General features: G+C 36.6%; 1 protein-coding gene and 1 long non-coding RNA gene across 17 annotated transcripts in view; both read left to right on the top strand.

Annotated features, from left to right (window-relative positions):
* LOC120423992 (electrogenic sodium bicarbonate cotransporter 1) overlaps positions 1-25691 on the top strand; it is an 86325-nt gene that overhangs the window by 31758 nt on the left and 28876 nt on the right. For 15 of the 16 annotated variants that reach the window (XR_005606299.2, XM_039587992.1, XM_052708980.1 and 12 more), the window contains one exon: positions 20182-20279. Coding sequence is in view for 15 of the 16 variants with exons in the window: in XM_052708980.1 (XP_052564940.1) it covers positions 20182-20279 (98 nt within the window). In the remaining variant the exon portion in view is untranslated. Of the gene's footprint in view, positions 1-12707; positions 13196-20181; positions 20280-25691 lie in introns of those variants that run through there. The other variant, XM_039587991.2, reaches the window with a different exon arrangement.
* Positions 16617-18741, top strand: LOC120423994 (uncharacterized). The gene is made up of 3 exons (XR_005606300.1): positions 16617-16947; positions 17049-17238; positions 18503-18741. It is a non-coding gene; the product is annotated as an uncharacterized LOC120423994 (long non-coding RNA).

Below are 25691 nucleotides of genomic sequence, written 5' to 3'. Positions count from 1 at the left end.
TCAAAACTTAACGATTTGGAACCATAAATTAAAACTGGTTTGAAGGTGCTATTTTTGACCAGCTTCAAAGTTATAATCGAATGTTTTAAATTGCATGCCAATTTGTTGAATTCTTCAACCTGCTTCGAATTAAATTACATCCTTCATGAGTTTCTGTGCTGCAAGTCATAAACACACGCACGGAATGCAACACAGAGAGAGAGAGATTGCCATCTTCGTGGGTCACTAACCTGCCCCAACTGGTCGCGGCTTGGCGCCACATGTTCTCCGCATTCTTCTGCTTCTCCCTCATCATATCCGCGACGGCAGAGGGCGTTAAATCTGTCGTTTAATTACTCACTACACCCAACGTAATCCTTAATCCATTGCTCGCCGTACTAGAACTCCTAGAGAGTGTGAGAGGCATAACTTGGAGAGTAGAAGTCACCCCTTTCCTCCAGATTTAATGGAACCACTTCCCGACTGACTGAATTTCTGCACTGCTCTCGGTGCTCTGTTGAGTTCAAGTACAGCCGTTCACCTTTGGGGCTTTTTTTTGCAATTCAGTACCTCATCCACAGAAGCTGTGGCTAACGGCTGGATATTGAACGACAATCGACGACTAGACGGTCTTCGGCGTCTTTACAGTAGTTGTGGTATCACTCCTACAACACTCGTCGGATGTGTCTGCTGCACGAACACAGACAGGATGTGGTGCAGAAGCCATGTTCGTGTTCTTCAACCGAAGACGAACTCCTCCTGGGGAGACTGCAAATTACCAACTAGAAGCATGACCCAGTAAAGCTTAATAAAGTTTTCTCATTTTTCTGCTTCTACTATCGTTCTACAGATATGATTTATGCTCCATGACCAAGAGAAAGCAAGTCTGGTTTTTGCAAAGCTTCTTCCGTACGTTCTTGGAACCAGTCCAAGAGCCCGTATTAAATATTCTCAATCGGTTTCAGCACACCAACACCAGCGTTCCCTCTCTCTAGTTACACGATGTCTCCATTCGCCAATGCAAAGTTCATTCAACACTCTCTGTGTCTAGCCAGCCGTTTGGGGCAAGACCGAATAAAAAAGTGACTGTACAGACGGAAACGACGATCAACAAGTGCAATTTGGACGGAACACACGCGAACTATATTGGACGACCATCAAACCAGCCAGTCCGGAACGGGGTTTGACGGCACTGTTTTTTTCGTCACTTTTATGAGCAGCGCTTAGTTCACGCGAATTGAGCTTAATTCTTCTATCAGTCGCAAAGCAGGCGTTCTAATTGTCCCACTTGGGCCTAGTTTCGCACTGGAGTGATGTGACAGGCTGAGATAGCTTATCTCTAGAATACTAATCAAGTCGTTCTCTGTGTCGACTTTTACCTTTCTTTCCGAGCACGCGTGCTCTACGCCAACACTGGAGGGAATTTTGAAACTGTTCGAACCACTAAGGTGTAACATTTTTCAAGATGACTCTGTTTTATATCGTAAACTAAAGCTTTTTGTATGCTCTGTTATCAGCAAGCTAGGTGGTCAGTAAACTATGTATTAGTCATATTTTAAGTATGATTCAATGTTCTTGACGATGTTGAGTTTGCATAATCTAGATAACATGAAAAAGTTATACTACTTTTAATCCATGGATAATCGAAATTTAGGATAATCGAGGCTTCGGAAAATCGAGTCTGGACCTGGACTGTATTATTTTTTATTAAACTCAATCCAATATTGAAAAGTAATTTTGTGATTTGTAACAATTGCTGAACGCACACTAACTAAGTAGTAAATATTTCTACACCCAAAGTTAAAGAACGAGGGGATAGTCCTCACGAAAAGAAACGTGAGGAAAGTGCTATTTTGCGAGAGTATATTCCTCTCGCGTGTTCATTCGTTCATTGGAACAGTTCATTCTATTAAGTGGCAAATGACCGCCACTTAGTCACCGAACCATGGTGGCCCATACGGCAAAGGCACGGTTCAACATGTCGAAGGTCTTGGGTTCGAGTCTCGGTACCGCCACCTTTTATTTATTTATTTATTTATTTTTTGATAGATGAACTTTTTTTGAAGATGAACCCATGAGTAAAGTACTCTCGGTAATTTCGGGATTTATCCTCTCAGTCAGCACACAGTACCATTTTACTACCGAATCGTGCTCTTTATCCTCTCGTATGCCGATGTCCAGTTCTGGGTGCAAAGTTCGTTTGTCCTTGCGATTATTTGAAGGTTTGAATGCATAATCGCGTAATCAAATCATGAACATTTAAAAAAAAAACATTTTTTTTTATACCTTTAAAATTAAATTTTAACTTCTTGACCACATGTAGCCAAATAGAAATAGTCGATTGCCAATTAAGTTACAATTTTTTTAAATTTTCATCACATCCATTTTGGTCGCCATCATGAATGTAAACATTCTGAATCACTTTAGCGTAGATTGAGGGCCTCGACAATCAAAAATAAGATAAGTTTTTTTTTTTATACTCAATTATCCGAAAATTCGATTATCTGAAATATTTTTTTTTTTTAAATGTCCTTCGGATAACGAGTCTAGACTGTAATAATAAATATAATAAGGTGAGCCAAATTTCACGTTAAGCCTTAAAAAGTTGAAAGTAGTCATTGAAACTCTCGATATCTCGCGACAGTGTTTACGGAAAAAAGTCAATTCTCGAAATTGTGGATTGTGTTCATGAATTTGAGAACCACGAAGGCATTCATGAGTATGGTGCATTTCGTGGTTCATGAACACAATTCACTATTCACAATTCACTATTACGGGAATTGACTTTTTTCTGTGTTCCAGATCATCGAAATTTATAACATATCGAAACAGTCAAATGGATACCAAAACAGTGGCTTCATAAAAAATATCATCGAAGTTAATAATATCCGGCATAAAAATTGTCAATAAATTCTACATAAAATATTATCAAAGTGTTGCCAGATCAAAACTTTTATTTATCAAATTTGAAAAAGATGAGGAAAAGGGCGTATCATTTTTTACAGTTGAGCAATTTTTTACAAAATCGCATTTGTGCATTTTTTTTATTTGGCTCAAGCGCTGTGGAGGATCAAAGAAGCCATTGAAAATACGAAAATTTTTGTTTGTGAAAAAGGGCCATTTAAGAGGCAGTATTTGTAGATTCTGCTCGGTTTGTTCTAGAGGTCGTATCGAGTTGCTCCGATTTGGATGAAACTTTCAGCGTTTGTTTGTCTATGCATGAGATGAACTCATGCCAAATATGAGCCCTCTACGATAAAGGGAAGTGGGGTAAAACGGGCATTGAAGTTTGAGGTCCAAAACACATGAAAATTCTTAAAATTGCTCGCATTTCCGTAAAACTTCATCAATTCCTACTCTCTTAGATGCATTCGAAAGGTCTTTTGAAGCCCTTCAAAATGTGCTATAGACATCCAGGATTGGTTTGACTTTTTCTCATAGCTTTTGCAAATTACTGTTAAATGAGTTCAATTTGTTGGGTGGTGACGCGCGGTTAATTATGTGGCATTGTGTGTGAAAAGAAAAGAATTTTATTTCGTGTTCCATCCTGGTTGGCTTGCCCACAAGCAGAAGAAAATCAGTTCAATTTGTTGGGTGGTGACGCGCGGTCAATTATGTGGCATTGTGTGTGAAAAGAAGAGAATTTTATTTCGTGTTTCATCCTGGTTGGCTTGCTCAAGTCCTTCCTACATCATCGTTGATCGGGAGGCACGACGTCGTGTGAATTGTTGCATTAAAATAAGTTTAAGTATTACTGTAAATGACTGTAAAAAAGTCCTTCCTATATCATCAATATCGTCTGTGTAATCGTGATGAAAAATTACATTTATTCAGTATTTAAATACCTGTGCGCGAGTGTTTTGGTGTGCTAATTAGAAAGACCTTCCCATAGCATCGTTGCTCGGAAGGCTCGCCGACGGGTTTGTTATGAAAGTCCTCCCCATAGCATCGTAGCTCGGGAGGCATCGAAAAGCCAATACCTTATCCTACTAACCCAAAAAAAAATAATCACGTGATGCTTGAAGGAGATGCTGTGGATTCAACGGTCTCAAGCGGTATCAACAAGTATATAGCGAAAAACTATGTGCTTGATGAGTCTGCAACTTCAACTATCGGACTAACATTCCTCCCTTTTGTTGAACTGCAGGCTTCTTGGGAGGGCGCCGGTATTGACTAATAAAGTCGGGGTCTTCAGGGGTTAAACAGTGAACGGATGGTTGGCTCCCACTGATCATTTTTGATTCATTGTTTAACTTCAGCTGATCTGTCAATAACGGAGTAGCAGCTCATTGGCAGTCAACCATGCTCATGCTCATGCTCATGCTCATGCTAGCTTTTGCAAATTACTGTTAAAAATTGATTTTTTTAAAACCTTAATAACTTTTGGCAACAGCCTCCAACACCCATACTCCCATAGGTAAAAAGTTAGGGAATTTCATGGACTATAAGCCTACGGTATTAACTTTTTGGCCAATCGCAGTTTTTCTCATAGTTTTTCGATTTTTCTAGAACAAACATTTTACAACGTTAGTTTTTGCTCTGTAGGCCTCCATAGCGGCACTTTTTGGTCTCAATTTTGACATATTCGGAATCCTCAGAAAATTTTACATTAGATTGAGGTGTTAGAATTTTGAATTTGATTGGAAAAAAATGCATTTAGAATTAATTAAAATATTATTTAGAATTTTGTCGGATTAGGGGTAAACAAGTTTTCGCCTACTTGATACAGCATTTGACGTATTGATCATAGGGTAAATAAGATCTATTTCTTTTTTCAAAAATGTTTTATTTAATTATTTTTTAAATCAAAATTACAACTCCAATACTTCTAACTTACGTGAAATTGACCGAGGATTCCGAATATGACAAAATTGAGACCAAAAAGTGCCGTCTTCTTGGCCTACAGGGCAAAAACTAACGTTGTAAAATGTTTGTTCTAGAAAAATCGAAAAACTATGAGAAAAACTGCGATTGGCCAAAAAGTTAATACCGTAGGCTTATAGTCCATGAAATGCCCTAACTTTTGACCTATGGGAGTATGGGTGTTTGAGGCTGTTGCCAAATGTTATTAAGGTTTTAAAAAAATCAATTTTTAACTGTAATTTGCAAAAGCTATGAGAAAAAGTCAAACCAATTCTGGATGTCTATAGCACATTTTGAAGGGCTTCAAAAGACCTTTCGAATGCATCTAAGAGAGTTGGAATTGATGAAGTTTTACGGAAATGCGAGCAGTTTTAAGATTTTTCATGTGTTTTGGACCTCAAACTTCAATGCCCGTTTTACCCCACTTCCCTTTGTCGTAGAGGGCTCATATTTGGCATGAGTTCATCTCATGCATAGACAAACAAACGCTGAAAGTTTCATCCAAATCGGAGCACCTCGATACGACCTGTTTCACATCGGTGAAAAACTCGCTCTTAAAAGACTGCATTTTTTCCGTGTACCTTTTTTCTGAGTAGCCCTCATCACTTACATAGTCTCCATACAATGTTGGCAGCATTCCATTAAAAAAGTGCGTATTCTGAAATTTAAAAAAAATGTTTTAGGGGACAATTTTTGAGTCACAATTTTTGAGTCGATAGAGAAGTTATGATTTTATGATAATGAAATCTTACTCAAAACACTTGTTGGTTTAGGGGAGAGTGGGGAGACTTGATCCCCGGGGACACTTGATCCCAAGCCTGTATCTCGTCAGCATGTGGGTAAAACAATTAGCTTTGTTCTAGAAAGTTGTGCGAAATTGACTAAAACTCATTGTAGAAAACAAAGAAAAAAATTAAAAAATGTTTAGATAGAGTTACACACATTTTTCTAAAAAGTGCTCCAAAAAACTTTCAAGAGATCTTTTTAGTATAGAAAACACTCAAAAAATATTCAAAAAAATATTGTTTATACATGAATTGTTTGATAAACAAATCAACTCCATAACCCTTACGTTTTTGACGTTAAATTTATCATCATACTATTTTTACAATCAATTGTTTAAAAAAGTGCGTTTAGGGAGACTTGATCCCTGCATTTTTACAGTCACTGGAATTAGCTTCAAGATTAAATAATTGGGCTGGGTTTTCGTACATAGTTTCCTTTAGTATATTTGTACATAACTTACTACAGTTTGAACCATTTTTCAAAAGTTTTGTAAATAAAAATTACCAGCTTTTGTAAACATGCTCAATTTTGGTCTAAAAAAGAAAATTTAAAGTTTTTAAATACTTTGCATGCTAAACTTGTTATATTTTGAACACAAACGTACAGGTTTAATGTGAAATTTCTGTAACTTATAGAAAATTAAAAGTTTGGATGAATAAGAAACATTTTGCTTAAGATTTCTTTAAAATGTTGAAAGGGGGATCAAGTTACCCCTAACATTTTTAAAATGCCGGTTAAAAATATTTTTTTAAAACGCTTGGCATGATTCGAAGAGTTTATCTGGTGAAATACCCTTATCAGCCAAACATAGTTGAATGTGTAAGCTTTCAATTCATGCAAAAAGATCATAGTTTTGTGAGAAATTGACAGAGTTATGTGCGATACAAAAAAGGGGATCAAAAATCCGCAATTTTTGAGCAATAGGCCGAGTTATGCATTTCTGAAAAAAAAATTGAAAATAAATGCATTAAAATTTTAATGTCAAATTGAATTTTCTATCGCAAAATACATTCAAATCAAATCAAATTATTCGCTCTACAGCATTGCCTTGGCGTTCTCGATTACGAGATTCCTACTCGAAACTAGGTGTCCGAAGGCTTGATTGTTGAGGCAATTGCAAACCTCTTTTTACACCTAAGCTTCCATCCACCCCAGGATTCGAACTGAAGACCTTTGGATTGTTAGTCCAACTGCCTACCAGCGACTCCACCGAGGCAGGACCCAGGGAGACGACTCCTACACCTGGACTGAGCTAACGACCTAACCTTTTTGGTTAGTTCGGGGCCAACATTTACTTCCCGTCCGACGGAAGGTGTGGTCAGACAAATCTCGTCTCAAAATTTGCCACCGGGACCTTCTAGGATCAAACCCAGGCCGACTGGGTGAGAGGCAACCACGCTTACCCCTACACCACGGTCCCGGCTACATTACGAATTCTTTATTAAGTGTCCCGTTTTCAAGATATAGTTACCGAATGTTTGATTTCAGCAAAATATTTGCAGTTTTTCGATTATTAAAAACAGTGACTACGAGCGAACATTTCTGATGATATTTGTTGTGAACTTTTAGTTCAATTTGCTATAAAATTGTCTAAGAGACATTGATGATTGGACCTGTGATTGCTGAGATACATTGGCTTAAAGAAAAATAAACAGGAAAATTGAAGTTTTCTAATTCTCGCCCAAAGAACCCTTTCCTAATGTTGCTGAAATATTGCAACTGGTAGTTCGATTTTCAACGTTAAAAAATGAAACGATCGTTAAAATTTCCGATTTTTTCAAAATTTTCAAAACTAAAATTCAAGACATAAAAATTGTTTCCAAGTATCTGACCTATTACAAGAAATGCAAATCAAAATTTTAAAATAAAACCTAGATTTGAAATTTTCTAAATATTTTTTTCGAAAAGATTGGAAAATTTCACGAATGTTTCTTTAAAATCTTTCAAGTTTAAACATTTTTGTATTGTGAAGTATAACCACATAAAGTTTGATTCTAACTACAAATTTGCAATTTTCCGATTGACCCCATGAGTGACAATTTTTGATAGTACATATATGTTTTGGAAAAAAAACTCTTAAAATTTCCTAAAATTTCGTCTAAGAAACATTGAAGATTGGATCTCAAATTTTTGTAAACTGTTTCTGTTTCAACTGTTTTGTTAAGTGTTGGCTTGGAGGTCACAAAAAAGTTGCATCTGTGATAATGCTTTTATGGTCTTTTCAACTATTGCTCTATAAATTATTAATAAAATGCTGGTTTTGGAATTTATTATAATCGTAATTGAAAAGAATCAGTCTTTCAAGGATTTGATAAATTTCACAAAGGTGCTCATAACTTGAGGCAGTGATAGCAGATCATCAAAAGATGTGACGGCTGTTTTTTTAAGTTGATTACTGAAACAAATTCGTCCAATTAAAATATCTCCACCACATTTCCTCAACTGTCTCAAATGATCTCCCATTTCGCAAAAACGTGCTCACAGCAACGTTAACGTCTGTCTGGACTGTATCAGCTGACCCACATCACTAGCGAAGACACCTACGCGAGCGCACACGCCCCACTTGGTCATTCAAACTGACTTGCAAATCAGGTTGGGCTCAAATACCTACGACTAGGTGAGAAATGTATTTTTGCATAAATTCCTATCCCATTTGTCTTCCCCACGTGTGACAAACTGCACTTTAATGAAGTTCTCACTGCTCTCTGAAGCTATTTCAGCATTTTAATGTCGGGATCATCCCTTTAAGAGTTTCTCCAACTCTGATGAGAGGTTATTAAACCGGCTAGCCGGAATTGTGCATTGTGAGTGCCACGCCACGGCGAATTGGATAACCGGAATTATCCACGCCTCATTAATTGCACGATTCAGGTGAGCGAGTGAAATCCGTACAATCAGCTGCTAATCTAACTAAGTGACCGTGCAGAGTCAGAGTTGGGAATGCCATATCATTTTCAGTGAAGATCGTTTCCCAACTCTGCCCACGATGCGTGCGTGCAATAGTTCCGTCCTCGAGACTGCAGCAAAAGTCGCCGCAGTGATGCCCACTGCAATAACTGCAGTCAAAGGTCGGCTCGCATGTAGATTACGTGCCCAGATCATCATAAAGCCATCATCTGTCTGACACTGGGGAGATGCGAGTCAATGCTGCCCGGAGCTCCGCTTTGAGAGAGTTACAGTCAGCCGGTTACTATCGGCATTCATTGTTTGCAGTGCAGTGCGTTGGTTTGGCTTCTCCGACTACCATGGTCAGTTACAACGGCGATTCCGAGCCGACAAGTTGCGCGTGTTGTTTAGACAGGCGGTTTTAAGGTTCACCCCCGAGTCCGTTGGAGGTTATCGCGCGACGTGAAATTGGAATCGATCTTCTTCATCAAAAATTTTGAGTGGCTTAATGAAAATTGCCGATCGAAGCTGGAAGGTCGTGACTTGGGACTAATTTAAAAGAAGCTATCCTAACTCAACCTACATGTGTACCGGTGCGATAAAAGAGTCATAAAATCAATGTGTGTATAATTTTTCAAATTTGTTAAATTCAAAAGTCGTTAAACGTTTCGTCGGAAGATGCGTGGTTCGGCGCTGCTGTCCTTGCCAGTCGAATTCATCTAAAACCTATAAAAAAAGAAGTGTATTTTTGCCCACTCGAAACCTCCAGCAGAACTCATCATGTTTCGTTATGACAATCTGGTCTGGTTATGCAAAAAAAAAAATCGGCAAATCAACCTTCCAATCCCGCTAACAGTCGCGCTTCCTATGTAAATCAGACTGTTTTGTGCGGAGTTGATGGCTGTGCGCGGCCAGAATTGCCCATTGAACCACAAATGACGGGCGGTGCGTCCCTCTAATCACGGCGGCCATCATCACCACTACCACACAAATGGGCAGTTGTTGACAAAATATAAAAAATGGATGCAATTGTGTTGTGAAGAACGGGAACTGGAAAAAAAGTGACGACAATTTGGAGTGATGCAAACCAACAGGTCGATAAGCTGTAATTTAGTTGACATGTGCTTGAGGTTTTTTTTTTTGTTCTTGCGTACTTTGCATGGTCACAGGCTTAAATTGAGCAACTATGGAAATTACTAACACAAAGTGGTGCCGGTATTGAATGGACTTAGAGGACACGTGACAAAATGTCCGCGAATGGTCAATTGTGCTGATGGAAATGAGCGATTTATTGAAATAAAAAGTGAAAAGTGATAACTGAAATAATTGAATTGCTGAAAAACTAGTTGCGATCTGAAGAACTGTCCACGTGAACAACGGTGAAAGTGATCATAAGCAGAAGTTCTGAATTTCTGATCACATAAATTTCTGTAGTGCTGAGCTACATTTCGCCGAAAGTCGTTTCACCGAATGGACATTTCGCTCAAGGTCATATCGCCGAATAGAACGTTTCGCTGATTGACGTTTTGGCAGCAAGATATTTAAACTTTACCTTGCTTTAAAAATCATGAGAAAAACTTAGTAATCATTTTTGGATTTTCTTTAAAAAAAATCAGAACTCACAAGAGATTTTTATGAAAAAGTTTCTTCTTTTTGCTGTAAGTACTGTACAGAGCAATTCTTCTTGTATTTTTTTAATCTGAATGAAACTTTTTTGGTGCCTTCGGTATGCCCAAAGAAGCCATTTTGCATCATCAGTTTGTCCATATAATTTTTTATACAAATTTGGCAGCTGTCCATACAAAAATGATGTATGAAAATTCAAAAATCTGTATCTTTTGAAGGAATTTTTTGATCGATTTGGTGTCTTCGGCAAAGTTGTAGGGATGGATATAGACTACACTGAAAAAAGGATACAAGGTTAAAAAAATTTTGGTGATTTTTTGAACTTGATGTGCAAAAAAACCTTATTTTTAATTTTTAAAATATGAAACATTCGTGAAATTTTCCAATCTTTTCGAAAACAATTTTTTTTAATCAAGACTAACATTTCAAAAGGGCTAAATATTCAATATTACGCCCTTTTAAAATCTTAGTCTTGGTTTAAAAAATTGAAATTTTTTTTTTCGAAAAGATCGGAAAATTTCACGAATGTTTCATATTTCAACATTGTAAATCGGACCATTACTTGCTGAGATATCGACATTAGAAAACGGTGGGTTGTTTGAGTGAGACTTAGAAAACATCAATTTGCATGGCAATATCTCAGCAACTAAGGGTCGTATTAACAAAGTTCGAAATCGCAAAATATAGAGAATTTTCTCAGCTTTTCAAAAATATTTTTTTTCAAAGGTGGGCAAACATGTTCACTAATTTAAAATAATCAAAAACTGCGACTGTTTTCAAAAAAGTTATTTAAAAATTGCTTCAACTTGAAAACGGTGCACTTTATCAAAATTTCACTAGAGTATTTTTTTATTGCAAATTCGATTTTACATTGAAAAATGAAGTTGAAATTTTTTTGCGACCGATATTTCTATTTTTTGAAAAAATCTGAAAAAATCAGTACTGATTAAAAAAATCATAACTCGGTCAAAGATTTTTTGCACAACCTGGAAATTTTTGAAAAGTTGGCATTTTATGTCCTCAAAACCAATAAAAAAATAAAAAAATTAAAAATTGTATTTTTTTTTGAAAGTCAAGTTTTAGTGACAAAAAGTTAAATAAAAAATCACCATTTTTTACCGTGTATCTTTTTTTCCAGTGTAGTCCATATCTATACCTACCAATTTGATCAAAAAAATCCTTCAAAGGATACAGATTTTTTAATTTTCATGCATCATTTTTGTATGTTGTTGTTGTTAATTACTTTATTTCCGGCAGCTTTAACCTTTCGGTCATTCGCTGCCCCTCCTAGCGTCATTTTTGTATGGAAAACGAAACTATTGGCACTACGCCCCCCGGGGCATGGCCTTCCTCTAACGTGGGATTTCTGCTCCAGCGCCTCTGACGAGACAGGAGAAACCGGGACCGACGTTTTACTTCACCATCCGATAGAAGCTCAGTGGATAAGGCGGGAATCGAACCCGCGTCTCATAGCATCATCGGGATCGGCAGCCGAAGCCGCTACCCCTGCGCCACGAGACCCCATTTTTGTATGGACAGCAGCCAAATTTGTATGGACAAACTAATGATGCAAAATGGCTTCTTTGGGCTTACCAAAGGTGGGTTTCAGTCGGATTAAAAAATACAAAAAAATTGAATGACCGAAATCTGAGAGAACTGCTCATGTGGCGAAATGTCCATTCGGTGAAAAGACCTTCGGCAAAACGTGTCATTTGATGAAACGGTCTTCAGTGAAATGTCAATTCGGAAAACGAGTTTTGGCGAAATGTCACTTATAAGTTTAACCTCACAGTAAAAAAGTAGAGTTTTGAAAGGTTGAAAATTTGTATGTTTGAACATTGCCTCTTTTTGTAAAATTCTGAAATTCAACAGAAACTGATAAACATTTCACCAGTATGTAAAAGATGTAAAACAACATATTTTATACCTATGCCATCAAATCTGTCGCCATTCCCAGACATGTTTTACTATGGCTCTAAGTAGCAAAACTCTTTGAACATCTGAACATCTGAATAGCTGAACAGCTGAATGTTGAACTTACCTACAACTGCACTTTAAAATAGTTAAACTTCTGAAGATATAAATTTCCAAACATCTGATCTTCGAAATAGCTGAACATCTGCACTTCTAAACATGAACGTGTGATCTTTAGGAGAGCTGAACTTCTGTACATCTGAACTTCAAAATAGAAATAAAATCAGTGAACTTCAGTTTAGTTAAATTTCCGAACTTTTGATCTTCTGAATTGCTGAATTTCTTAACATATTCTGAGCAACTGAACATTTAAATAGTTAAACAAGCAGAACTTCTGAACATATGACCTTCTGTTTAGCTGGACGTTAGAACGTCTAATCTTCTGAAAAGCAGATGAATCGCGAAAGTGGCAAAGTTAATTTTAGGCGTCATTTCGTGAATTTCACATTAACTGTTTGTAAACAACTGCCTCATTATCAGTGGCCATGATTAAAATTTACTAACAATCGACTCCGGTCAAGTGCAGTACAGCTCTGCCATATCAAACTAATCTCAACCAACAGCAGCAGCCTTGTTATGACAGGAAGAATAACTGCTAATTACGCTCGATAGAATCTCTCTCGCGATTGCCCGGAACCTCTAAAATTGCATTAACAGTTTTGATAAGCGAGCTGTGACACGTGGCTAATTTTCCGCAACTCCCTCCTGGTTTAAAGTGCCGCAAAAATTTTCTCGGAACCTCGACACAGAGACAATCGCGCTACCGTCCGCGCGCGCTATAATTACCACCGGCTGCTGGTGGCGAGATGTTTGTTTAGTCGCTGCCGGAGAGCCACAAACAAAACATCGACAAACAGAAAACACTCACAGCATCCGGCCCTATCAACCGTCACTATCGCCGGCTCGGACCATCATGGAGTGATTAACGACTGAAACCCGTGGTGACGTTGAGCGGGGTGGTCGAAACGACGGACGGACGGGAATTCGTTCAAGTGGATTTCCTAATCAGATCTGGGCTTGGCCTGGAAGTCTCAAGTGTCGACGACGACGCGTCAGCAATGGAGGACGAAAACTCAGTAAAGTATGTAATTATAACGATTAGTAAAGATCTTTTGCTCGATTTGATAATCACACACGTGACAGGGCAAACAACATCGCACTACATTTGAATAGAAGAAGCAGGGGAGTGTTGCTTACATAAGATGATTAAGCACATCACGCACAATTTAAGACAATTTGTTCTAAATTGTGCGATTAACACAAGTACATGCCTCAGATGAACTAATTCTGATAATTAAGTAACACGTTAGTCTAGAAGCCTTTCACTTGACCTTGCGGCTAATTAATGTCGTGAAATTTGTTATCTCATAGGAATAATGTTTTATTCATTCAACCAGATGCTTATGCTTGCATTTGGGCGTCTGTTGCCCTTTTTTCGTAATTATATTTTTCTTGATCAGGTCATTTTTTGGCGTACCAAAAACTTCACTCCTCTTGTTTTGAGTTTTCTTCATTAATGTTTGATATTTTAATATTCATTTATTTTGTATGTTTTTTGTAGTTTTTAGCTGAAATCCAGTCATTTCTAATTTTCCTTTCTTTTTTTCTAGGTAATATTTAATTTTTTGCTTGTTGTTTCACATTTTTTACCATCAGATGGATTCATTCGTTTTAAGTTGAAGTAAATTTCGCTAAAACATAGTTTAAGGCATAACAAAAATTACTGCATACTTATTTCGGCATAAAATAAGAAGATACTTGTTTTAAACACACTTGTTTTAAACACACACAGCCAACTTCGACCCCAAAAAATATATGATTTTTTCAAAATTTTGACAAAGTCAAATGTAACAAGTTAAATCGTCGTTTTTTATAATCCCACGATTTTCAACAACATCAAATATTGGTGAAAGCCTTAGTTTTCATGATTTTATAAAACTTTGAAATATGTTAAAAAATAAAAATAAAACATTTTTTTAATAATTTCGTGTCAACGGATTTACAAACTTTACTGAAAATGTAGAATCTGTTAAAATTGAAGCTACCTGTTTGATTTTCTTTTTTTCCTGTTTTTATTTTTCAAAGTTTATGTCACCCCCTCCTTGAAAATTGGTCTGAAAAATCAGGGGGCAAAAAAATCCCAAAAACTTCAAAACTTTCATGAAAATAGAAGTCTAATCAACGGAAAACAATCTAAAATGCATTGTTCTGCATTGATAATCATATTTAGCATGTTTGGGCATGTTTGAAAATGTTTTGAATTTTTACGAAATTCCAATGTACAGCACAGCAAAAATAAAATTTTTCGCGAAAAATAAAATTTTCGTCAATACTTAGATATTTTGGAAACCAATCAAACAACTGGACAGGTGTATAATGCATTTTAAAACACTTTTTTCATTAAAATGTTGAAACCATGGCTCGTTATTTCAATTTTTTCCTTTTTTGCCCCAAACATGGGCACTAATTCTAAAAAATAAAAAAACTGCGACTATTTTCAAAAAAGTTACCTGAAAACGGCTATAACTTGAAAACGGTGCACTTTATCAAAAATTCCCTAAAGTACTTTTTGATTGCAAATTCGATTTTACATCAAAAAATGAAGTTGAAATTTTTTTCGATGTTTTTGTTTTGATGTTTTGACCAATATTTCGATGTTTTTGAAAAAATCTTTATTGATTCAAAAAATCTTAACTCGGTCAAAGATGTTTTGCCCATTCTGGAAATTTCTGAAAAGTTGGCATTTGATGTCCTCTAAAACATATCAAAAAATAAAAATAGTGTGAAATTAAAAATCACCAATTTTTTTTTACCGTGTATCATTTTTTATCAGTGTAGTCCATATCCATACCTACAACTTTGCCGAAGACACCAAATCGATCAAAAAATTCCTTCAAAAGATACAGATTTTTGAATTTCCACATATCATTTTTGTATGGACAGCTGCCAAATTTGTATGGAAAATTATATGAACGAAATAATGATGCAAAATGGCTTCTTTGGGCATACTGAAGACACCAAAAAAAATTCAGCCGGATTAAAAAATACCAAAAAAACATCGAATGACCGAAATTTCAGAGAATTGCCCTTTTCAGAAATTTCCAGAATCGGCAAAAAAAAATTGACCGAGTTATGAATTTTTGAATCTGAACTGATTATTTTAAAACATTGGTCGCAAACATTTTTCAACTTCTAAAACTGAACTTGAAATCAAAAAGTACTTAAGTGAAGTTTTAATAAAGTGCACCGTTTTCATGTTATCTCAGCAACTAATGGTCCGATTTTCAATGTTAAAATATGAAAAATTCGTAAAATTTTCCAATCTTTTCGAAAACATTTTTTTTTTAAATCAAGACTAACATTTCAAAAAAGTTTCATATTGATTGTTTCACCGATCGAAAAAAAAAAATTGCGACCTATATTTCGATTTTTCGAAAAATTAGTAAGGTTTCAAAAATCGTTGCGAATAAAATTCAAGTTTCAAACCCGTCTCCTCAAATTGACCTCATCAATTTCCGCCACTTGATTCGAATTACATCGACAAAGACGAAGATAAATCTATGCAAATCGCCAGCCAGTCTTTAGAAAACAACAAAGCAATTATATTCATTCCCCTCCACAAAGATGCCAAGATGGACCATTTCCCGTTTTCGTAGACTTAAAACTTTTGCACGTGGAAATGTCCACCCCCTGGAATCTCGTGTAAAATATTTGCATTGCAAATATCTCATAAATTGAGTTCCACTCTTCCTGGTTTGGAGGACGCCCGCATAAAATTATATGATGATTTGCACTGTTAAAACCATGCAATTACAATGCATATTATGATATTTATGGTAAATTTATTGTTGACGTTTTCGAACTTTATTGGAATGACGATGAAGCTACTATAAAATTCATGGTTACAACTAATTGAAAGGTTTTGTTATTGGAAGTCTCATAAAGTTATAACAAATAAGCTACCGTAAAGCGTATGGTTACAGAAAATTGCATGGTTTTTATATTGGTTTTCTCATGATGTATTTTAAAAAAAATTAATAACAGTAAACATTTACAATACTCAAACTTTTACAAACACAAAATAGGAAATTAGGATATGTTGATCAAGTGTTTTGTTTAATATTAAAATATTGAAAAATTAAAAAATTAAAATATTAAAATATTAAAACATTTAAACATTTAAACATTTAAACATTTAAACATTTAAACGTTTAAACATTTAAACATTTAAACATTTAAACATTTAAACATTTAAACATTTAAACATTTAAACATTTAAACATTTAAACATTTAAACATTTAAACATTTAAACATTTAAACATTTAAACATTTAAACATTTAAACATTTAAACATTTAAACATTTAAACATTTAAACATTTAAACATTTAAACATTTAAACATTTAAACATTTAAACATTTAAACATTTTAACATTTTAACATTTTAACATTTTAACATTTTAACATTTTAACATGTTAACATTTTAACATTTTAACATTTTTGAACGCAAACTCACATTAACACTGAACCCGTGCGACCTTCTTTTAAAGAGCGCACCATTACACTAAATCTGTGCGACGCACCTGAAACGAACGCACCATGGTTCGAGCGAGCTGTCATTATTTTTCATTCGCGCATGATTGATCCTGTTCGTGTCGCGCGTTTCGAGAGGAAATTTCCGCGTAAAGTCGTGTGTGCATTTGTGCGTGTTCGCGGTGCTAATAATGGCCCCGATCGCGGTGCTGGTTGGACAGTTCCGCCGGAAGACCGAATCGGAAAGGTTCGGGGTTGGCGAGGTAGGTGTTGCCGCTGTGAAGCAACAATATTTTTAGGTGAGTAATTGAAAGTTGGCGTAATTTTTGGAAGGCGGAATCTCATATCATAACAGCGGCAGGAATTTTCCATAACCATTTTTTTGTTCTTTTCTATACAGGGACACTTTTCCACGGTGGACCGGCTGCTGCTGCACACATCCCGGACCGCCGTGGCGCGCCGAAAGTATGTGTGGAAGCGCTGGCAAGGAGTGACTGCGTTCTCGGTGTAGGCTGGACCGCTGGATAGATCCACCGAGTGACGGATCTAGTACGACTCAGGAATGGTAACAAGGAGTTCAGCAACTACGTGTGAGTATTGGGGTATGAAGTGAAATGTTTACCTTGGAAACTTTCATCTGGGCAGAGGTACGGCTTGAGAAGCTAACGTTCAAAAACTCATTTGATTTTTGATCGATGTTGTTTCTATTTCGAACGAGTCTTTGACGTTCAATTATAGTTTCTCAAAAGTATTGTACGATCATATCCAAACTGGACTCGGTCGTTGGAAACGACCGACGAAATAGGCGGCAGGCCAGATGCGGGCATAAAAATGTCAAAACCTCTTCTCCCTCACTTCGTCTCATTTTTTTTTTTTTTCATCGGTAAATTTTCTCGCGTCATCCCAGTCACTAAATATTCTTCTAGCAGAGCTGGTTCTGCCAATCCTGCTAGAACGTTAGAACATTTTTGCTAGAATGCTGTAAAAATATCCAGCTCTGTAAGAACTCTGCTAGAAACTTGCTAAAACGTCGTGACTCGGTGATGTCGATGAAAAGTTTGGCGGGGATGGACACTTTTTCGCCAAACGTCGGCCTGACATGTGCCATTAGGTTTGTACGTTGTAATGATTCCAGAAAATCCAAATTGTAAGTTCATTCACTGACGAACTGACGTGCCACCCCATACATATTTTTGAACTACTCTCTCTCTATCATTTTTGTAAAAATTCAAAGTGCACGTGCTTCTGGGAACCCCAAAGTTCTTGCTTCCCCTCGAGTTGAGCCTGCGGAGAAATTTTGTTGGTCGGTGTAATAAACTTTCGATTGTAATTTGGCGATGGTAGATCGAAATCTTACCAAAGAGCGGATTAGTTAAATCGAACATATTTGAATTAAAAAAGCACTCTAACGTCAAAACCAATAGGGTCCTAAAGTCCTATGTAAATTTGTATGGACAACGGTAAAAAACACGATTAAAAACCTGTCTGTTGCATTTTTTTTCTAAGTTCAAAATTGGTTCGAAAAAAACGGGCTTTTACCGTTGTACATAAAAATTGGCATATGGCTTTAGGACCCTATTGTCAAACTTGTTGTTGTTGACATTTCAACCCCATTGTTCGAAGATTTCTGAGCATGTGGTTTCATGTTTTTGGCAGCTGTTATTCGTTCCTATTAGCGAATCAATTTCGAATTTAGTTCCTTTTTTTTCGAATCCGCTCTGTATCGATGAATCTCGATCGTGAGTCGAGAAATTACGATCGAAATTTGACGATCGAGTGCAGTAATCACCACGTAGTTTTGCAACATTATTTATTATTTTCCTTTTGTCTAATTTAGTCTTTTCTCTTCAACAGGGGCTTATTTCACTGAGGATTGTGCTTCTCGATTACGCGAATGTCCATCCCAAGTACGAAGCAGTGAATCCTGCACCGGCTACCGACATTCCGGACAACGCCAAACAGTAACTGTTTGCTTGGCTGATTGAAGCGGAATCTCAAAAGAAAACGACGCTAAAAAAGTGCTAAATAAAGTGAAAAAAATACAAATAATAACGATAAAAATACTCATTAATTAATTGTATTAACCATTAACTTCAATGGGCAGCGAATGACCGAAAGGTTAAAGCTGCCGGAAATAAAGTAATTAACAACAACAACATTAACTTCAATGTCCATTTATATTTTTTACCATACAGTTTTGTGGAGAAAAAAACAATAAATAAACGATAAAACTTACTGTAGTTATTATTTAATTCAATGTACGGATATAGTTTTTACAGTACATTTTGGTAGCGAAAAAACCATGAAGAACTGTAAATTGACTGTGGAATGCATTGTAATGCTTGCTGTTTTTATTATTAATGTATGATGTTTTCTATAGTCAGGACGAGTTTTTGGAAGAAAAATGCAACATTAGATTAACAGTAAAAAGCGTCGTATTTGGAAAAAAAATGTATGGAAAAATTTCGAAATTTTTATGGTACCGGTGCATAACAACCCCCCTTTTTTATGGTAAAATCCCAAAATACGACGCAAATTATCTTAAAAAACGATTCTGTCTACTGTTAAAACACTGTCAAAATGACAATATATTTTATCGTTTTGTAACGTTAAAATTTACTGTAAGTTCATCAGAAATCTTTATGCGGGCGGACGGACCCTGCACTGTCACCACGTTAGTCAAATCGCAAGATTAAGCGATAGAATTTAGCGGGCAAATTTAAGTCACTACGCCACTGCGAATATTGTTAGTTATTGCTGATTTCCCAGTGCGATCCGGCTGCGGAACCCTCCCAGGGGGGGGAAGGTTATAGAAAATGTCACACGGAAAATCTCTATCTCGGCGACGATCTGCACCAGGTTCGATTCGCGAATGCATTTTCCACATCTAGTTGAGGAGCTTGGGAAAAAAAAGAAGCACGGAGGGAAAACGCAGAATGGGAACTATTATCGCCACTTGCGCGACACACCACCTCTAATGGATCTCCCAACCCCAATTTCCTCCACGTAGTAGTAGAAGGTGGCCTGAAACAATGACAGTCATTATGATAAAATGATAACTTTATCATGCGGGGGGTTTTGGGGGTTGGGGGTTGTCGTGGATGATGCACCACACTGCGCCTGGAAGGGCGTAGGAGTATCGCCATAAAGGCGGGGACGTCCGCAATTAATAGTGGCATTCTGCTCCGCAACTATTATTCAGTAGCAGGGTAAATGTGTACTTGGCCTGACTTTGGTTCGAGCACGGTCGTTCGAGTTCCGTTTAAAGCTGGCTCATTTCAGGGTTGGTTGGGCTTACACGGAGTGTCTTCTGAAGACGGGTTGCATTTCCCTCGAAAGGGGGTTTAATGTAGGTCAGTAGCTACGAAGAGGAGCCATCCTTAATCAAAGTTTAATAGGTGGAGGTAATGGCTCGTTAAGTGATCATTTTTTTTTTATCAGATTTAAACACCGCCAGTGAAAAGGATATAAAGGCACGTGCAACAATCGTTTACGAACATGAAAGTAATTATCTTTTTCTCCTTCTGTTTCAGGCCTTGGAAAATGGATCACGGCACAGTCAACGACGATGAGGCACCCATAGATCCCCGGCTTAAGAATCGAACATTCCCAGTAGATCAAGATTATGAAGGTAAGTGAACAGTTCAGTTTGATCGATTTGTGCATCTTCGGCAAAATTGTAGTTGAGCAATTCTTCTCCAAAACCGGAAATGGATTTTATGTATATTTGGTTCAAACTTTTTGTACCATAAAAAACTCCATACAATTTTGAAAACTGTCCAGAAAAAATGGTACGTAAATGTTCGAAAAACTGTGACATTTAAAGGAATTTTCTGATGAATGATCGATGTCTTGGGCAAAGTTTTATGTATTGATGAGGACTATTCAGAAAAAAGGTAAACGGGAAAAAATGCCAATATTTAAAGTAACATTTGTTTACAAAGAAATCAATTTCCAAATATCCGTATTTTTTTTTATTTTTTTTATATTTTAAGGGGGTAAACCAATACTTTTGAGTCATAGAGAAGTATGGAAAAAACAGCCACCGAGCTATGATTGAATAACGAAACAAAGTTAAAGCCAAAAAAAAAATCTGGATTTTTTTATAAAATGCATCGTTTTCAAGTCATTTTTTCGTTTTTTTTTTTTTTCAAATAGTGTCCTGAAAATATTTTTTTCGAAATCCATTCCTGAAAATATTGAGACATTGAAAATTGGACCTCTGGTTAATGAAATACAGCGAATAAAAGAAAAAGAAACAAGAACATTTAAGTTTTTTAAATGTCATCCAAACATCCAAAAAAACATCCAAACACATTTCAAATCACAATTTCACATTTCAATTTTCGTTGTTAAAAATTCAAACATTTGTGTAATGTTATGATCTTATGAATATTTTTTTAAGATTTTGGAATTATGACTAACATTTAAAATGGGAATAATATGGAATGTTTGCCCACTGTGAGAAGTAAAATTAGTTACTAAAATGTATGTGTTTTGAGACAATTCAAAAAAATCTCAATCTTCTTCTCATTTCCAGCAGCACACATTTTATATAAAATATAAAAACATTTTATTCGTGCTTCGTACTTTGTTCACAATGAAATATAATTCGATATTTTTATATCCAAAACTAGTTTTAAAGAATGTTTGGTGAAATCCTAACTTTTTTTTCAATTTTACCCAAAGTTAGGTATATTTTGTTAAAAAAAAGCTAATAACTTAGTTATGGTGACGGCTTCCATTATTGACATAAGTTTTCTTTCGATGTTTTTAAGAATAGTGCCCTAAAACATGCTGATACTTCTAGTAACGATTTTCTTATTCTTTGTAAATTTATCAACATCATCATTAATAATATTTTTTAATAATAAATCAATGATTGTCAACCAGAAGTTTAATGATTGCATCACAAAATTATAAAAAAAAAATTGAGACACGTTTGAATAAGAACAAAAAAATCTTCAGCACCTTCAAGAAGGGTACAACTAGGTGAAATTCTCGTATGTTTGGCAGGTTTAGCACTCGCTCCTAACTCCATCCAATTTGCTGATTTTCACTATTTAAACAACTAATTTTGCAAAACTTTTGATAGAAACTTGCTTGCTCACTTCTTATTGAGCTATTTATTACTCGATTTCAGTTGACAACGCTTTTAATTAGCTTTAATTGAATGTCAAAGTTCTGACCTGCCAACATTAGAGGCACGCTGATTCATTTTGGTGCAGAAATTAGTAAAAATTAGAGAGATATGGAGCGTTGATGGACGGCTTCACCTTAACTTAATAATGGCAGCAATGAAGTAATGGCACATTTGACGTAAACAATAAAATTTGCACGCTTTAAATCAGATTTCACCCAGAAAAACTATGAATATTAAAGTCACCAAAAAATTCTAAATACAAACTTCAAACGCAACTATTTTTAAAGCACTATTGAAAAAAACATTTTCCAAAAATGGTTCTTGGAACTTGTGTGGCCTATCCCATGTCAACCAGGTTTAGGGTACTTTCTTTATGACCAAAGAATCCTATCAAATTATTGGAAATCAGTACCCGAAGAACAATTATTATCAATTTCGTTCAAATTTCCAGACGATGATATCCAAAATCAAACCCCCCCCCCCCCCTTATCCTGAGCAGCAAAACAGTGCCTCCAAATTGCCTGTTCCATAACTGTGGGATGTTATTGTGCCTCCCACAATTGTGGAATACCTGTATTTAATTGATATTTTCACAAAAGTTATCAGACCATGTTTAAAACATCACTAAGCCTGAGTTTTATTGGTCTCAGAATGTGAAGTATTTTTTTTGTAAAAAATATGTACTCCTGGAGACAAGGAATCTCGAGGCTTGTCTGTGAAACGAGAAAGAAGCGCGTTCGATCGGTCTGCGATTTTAAACGTTTTTCGGTGTATTTTTTACAGCTTTCAAAGCATCCGCTGGCGTGTAGTAGTCAAAAAAGGCACCAAGATTAGGAATTCAGTGAAATTCAGTGCAAATAATAGCTTTTTGCAATAACTTTATAATTTAAATTTGTGAATTTCTTCTTCATATTTGTTGTTGTTTTGCTTTGGTTTGCGCAGCCCGCCACTCTTTCAAACGTCAGCGGGGCTCTCACGGAAGTCACATTTCCACGTCAAATATGAGTGCCTGATAGTTTCGATACAGTGTTGCGGAATGATTTTTTTTTTTACGCGAAGTTTTGTTATGTGAAAATGTTTCGGTCAAAATTTATTATATTAATCAAAGAGTTATTTGAACTTTTGTGAGCTTGTATCGTGTTAAAGAGTGAACAAACATAAGAGCTCACCGGTCTTTTCGGGGGTTTTCGTATATCCCGATTTCCTGTTGAAGATGAAACCGCAGGATCGTGTTCATGGCTGCTAAGGAAAATCTTCACAAGACGCTCGCCAGGATATGTATTGGATCGGCATGAGGAAGATCAAACTTTCCGTGATTGAGGACCCGCAGCTGGACGTCTGGACCCCTGCGACTGAAAAACGTTCGGATGCTTTGAAGCAACCGATAAAAAGGGCTACCGGAAGTTCCAGAAACTTGGTGAGATCTATACAAACTGAAACTGTGACATTTTGCCTACTGATTAACCATTAAATACGCGCTGATCTCATGTTAGCCTTATGAGATTGGAAGTCTAAAGATAAGTTGAGGACTCTTCTAGTTCTTGGTCTATGTTTGGGCGGGGCCAGACAATGCCCAATGACCTCGGAATTGGACCGCAAGGAGCTCTGTCATTCTGAAACGGGTCATTGGAAGCAGCGCGAGGGCTAACACCACCTAATGTCCGGGACTGCGATAAGCTGTATCAGCATACTCAAGACTGATACAAATTATACTTTCCCATAATTTCGTAGCCGGCCTACGGATATTGGATTGGTTGAACACACACAGAACACACACACACACAAATATGTACTCCTGGAGACAAAAAAAAAGTTTGTTTACATCGTAAGGAAAAAGTGTTCCGAATTTGTGGATTTCAAGGGTCAATGTTTTTCATTAAAAACTTGATATAAAACGTAAAAATGTACAGCAAGTCTATACATCAATCGGAAGATCGCAAGAAAAGCTTTCACATGATGGAAAAAGCAAATCATTATGTTCAATTATCGATTTTCTATGATTTGTTGAACATTGGCAGATCTGTAAACCGTTCCGAATATGAGGGATGACTGTACATTTAACCAACGAGGTTTACCGAAAAATTCAAGTTTTGCAACGAGTTGCTTACAACATTTTTTTGCAAAAACGCTCCTAGAATGGAATTTTATGTCAAACATTCATGTGTTTAGTAAATTCACAATTCAAAACAACACCCACTACAGTTCTGAAAAGTAGAACTTTAGATAGGTATTATTTTTCCTTGACAGTTTCACAGCAAAATTGCAAAAAGGCATTTTTTCAACCTTTTTCAACGTTTCAAAAAAAAATAATTCTAATAAACGGCAACACTGCCAAATGAATTTAGATGTGTTAAAATTCTAAAGATGGCGTTCCATGCCATTCTCATCTAAGGGACCAACCATAAACCACGTGAACCCTGTTTTAAAAATTTCAGAAAATGCTCCCTCTTTTGCAAAAGTTTTCACGCGGTTAATGGGTAATATTACCTATCCGGCAATTCGGATTTTCTAAAATGATTATTTGGTAAGGTTCTTTTTTCTTAGAAAAACAAATTGCATGAAAGATGATAAAAACTTTGATAATTAACATGAGTCTAAAATTAAAATATCTAATTTTCATCTAAATCGAAAAAAAATCAACTGATTTGTTAGATCACATACTCCAAACTCAGCAAACACTCGCTACTGGTGTGCAAACTATAGATCCGATCTCGTTTAGCCCCATCAAAACAAGATAAAATCAAGTGCCACCCGATTCAACTGCAATAAAATCCTTTACAATGGTTGCTTCCTCTCCCTAAGAGCCTGGGGGCGCCGCCAGGGGAAATGTCATCGTTTCTCGGCCGAGTTCCATTTCCGCCAAGGCGCGCGCTGAAAGCACGTATCGATTACAACCCTCGTCAAATAAGGGCTGCTGTGTAGAGGCTATCACTATCATAAAAATCCAACCATCCTCGACTACCAGAGGTTTTGATTGTAAACAGGTGTGACAGAGTTCAAACTTTTTAAAGTTTTGATTTAAAAAATCTTACAAAAAAATCTCCTTGAAAAACTCCATCATACCTGACGCCTCAGGGCTTGATGCAGGTTGGCGTGATTCCGTGCCACTCAACGGACCATGGGCAGTAAAAAACTCACTCGCACCGCAACCATTTATTTATTTTACTTTGATGTGTACAATGCAATAATGATGATGGCCCCAGAACTAATCAATTGATTTATTGCCGCCACCCACGAGAGCAGTCGTGTCGGAAGCTCGGGGCTCGGCTATAGAGTATCAAGTCGCAAGCAAGTGCGCAATCGTAAAATTTAATCAACTAAAATCATATGCAATCAAGTTGCACCACTTAAACTGGTTCCGGCGGCATGGAATGCCGATTTTGCTCACGCTGGGGTATCGTGTGATACGACGGGTTTGACTGCTATTTTAAAACAATTCAAAACTTGGTGAACAATCTGGGGAGTACACCCCTGAGGGGGTGCTGTCAGTAATTTGATTAATTTAATTTGTTTGTTTTACCTCGTGATTGGAGCGCAATTTGTTGTAGTTTGGTGCATGATACGCTGAGGGGTATCTACCAGCCATCGCCGATGTAAATTTTTGAGAGTCGATTCAGAAAAAACGTAAATATTTATCCCTATCAACAAATTTAGCAAATGAATCGTTGAACCAATCATTAAACAAATCCGCATGTCTAGCTTGAAAACGATTATTGGTTAAGCGTGACACTTTCAGTTCCATCCAATTGACAACTAATCCTGTGGATTACAATCGACTGAAAGAGAGAGAGAGCACTTGAACCGGTCTCGCCAGAGATTTCAGGGATTCTCGTGTCATGTAGTACATCCTGTAAACACGACACTATCAGCTGCAGCCAGCTATAGCGCAAGAAACAGTTC

This window comes from Culex pipiens, chromosome 2 (assembly GCF_016801865.2).
Source record: "Culex pipiens pallens isolate TS chromosome 2, TS_CPP_V2, whole genome shotgun sequence".
NCBI lineage: Eukaryota > Metazoa > Arthropoda > Insecta > Diptera > Culicidae > Culex > Culex pipiens.
This window is presented reverse-complemented; position numbering and strand designations above follow the sequence as displayed.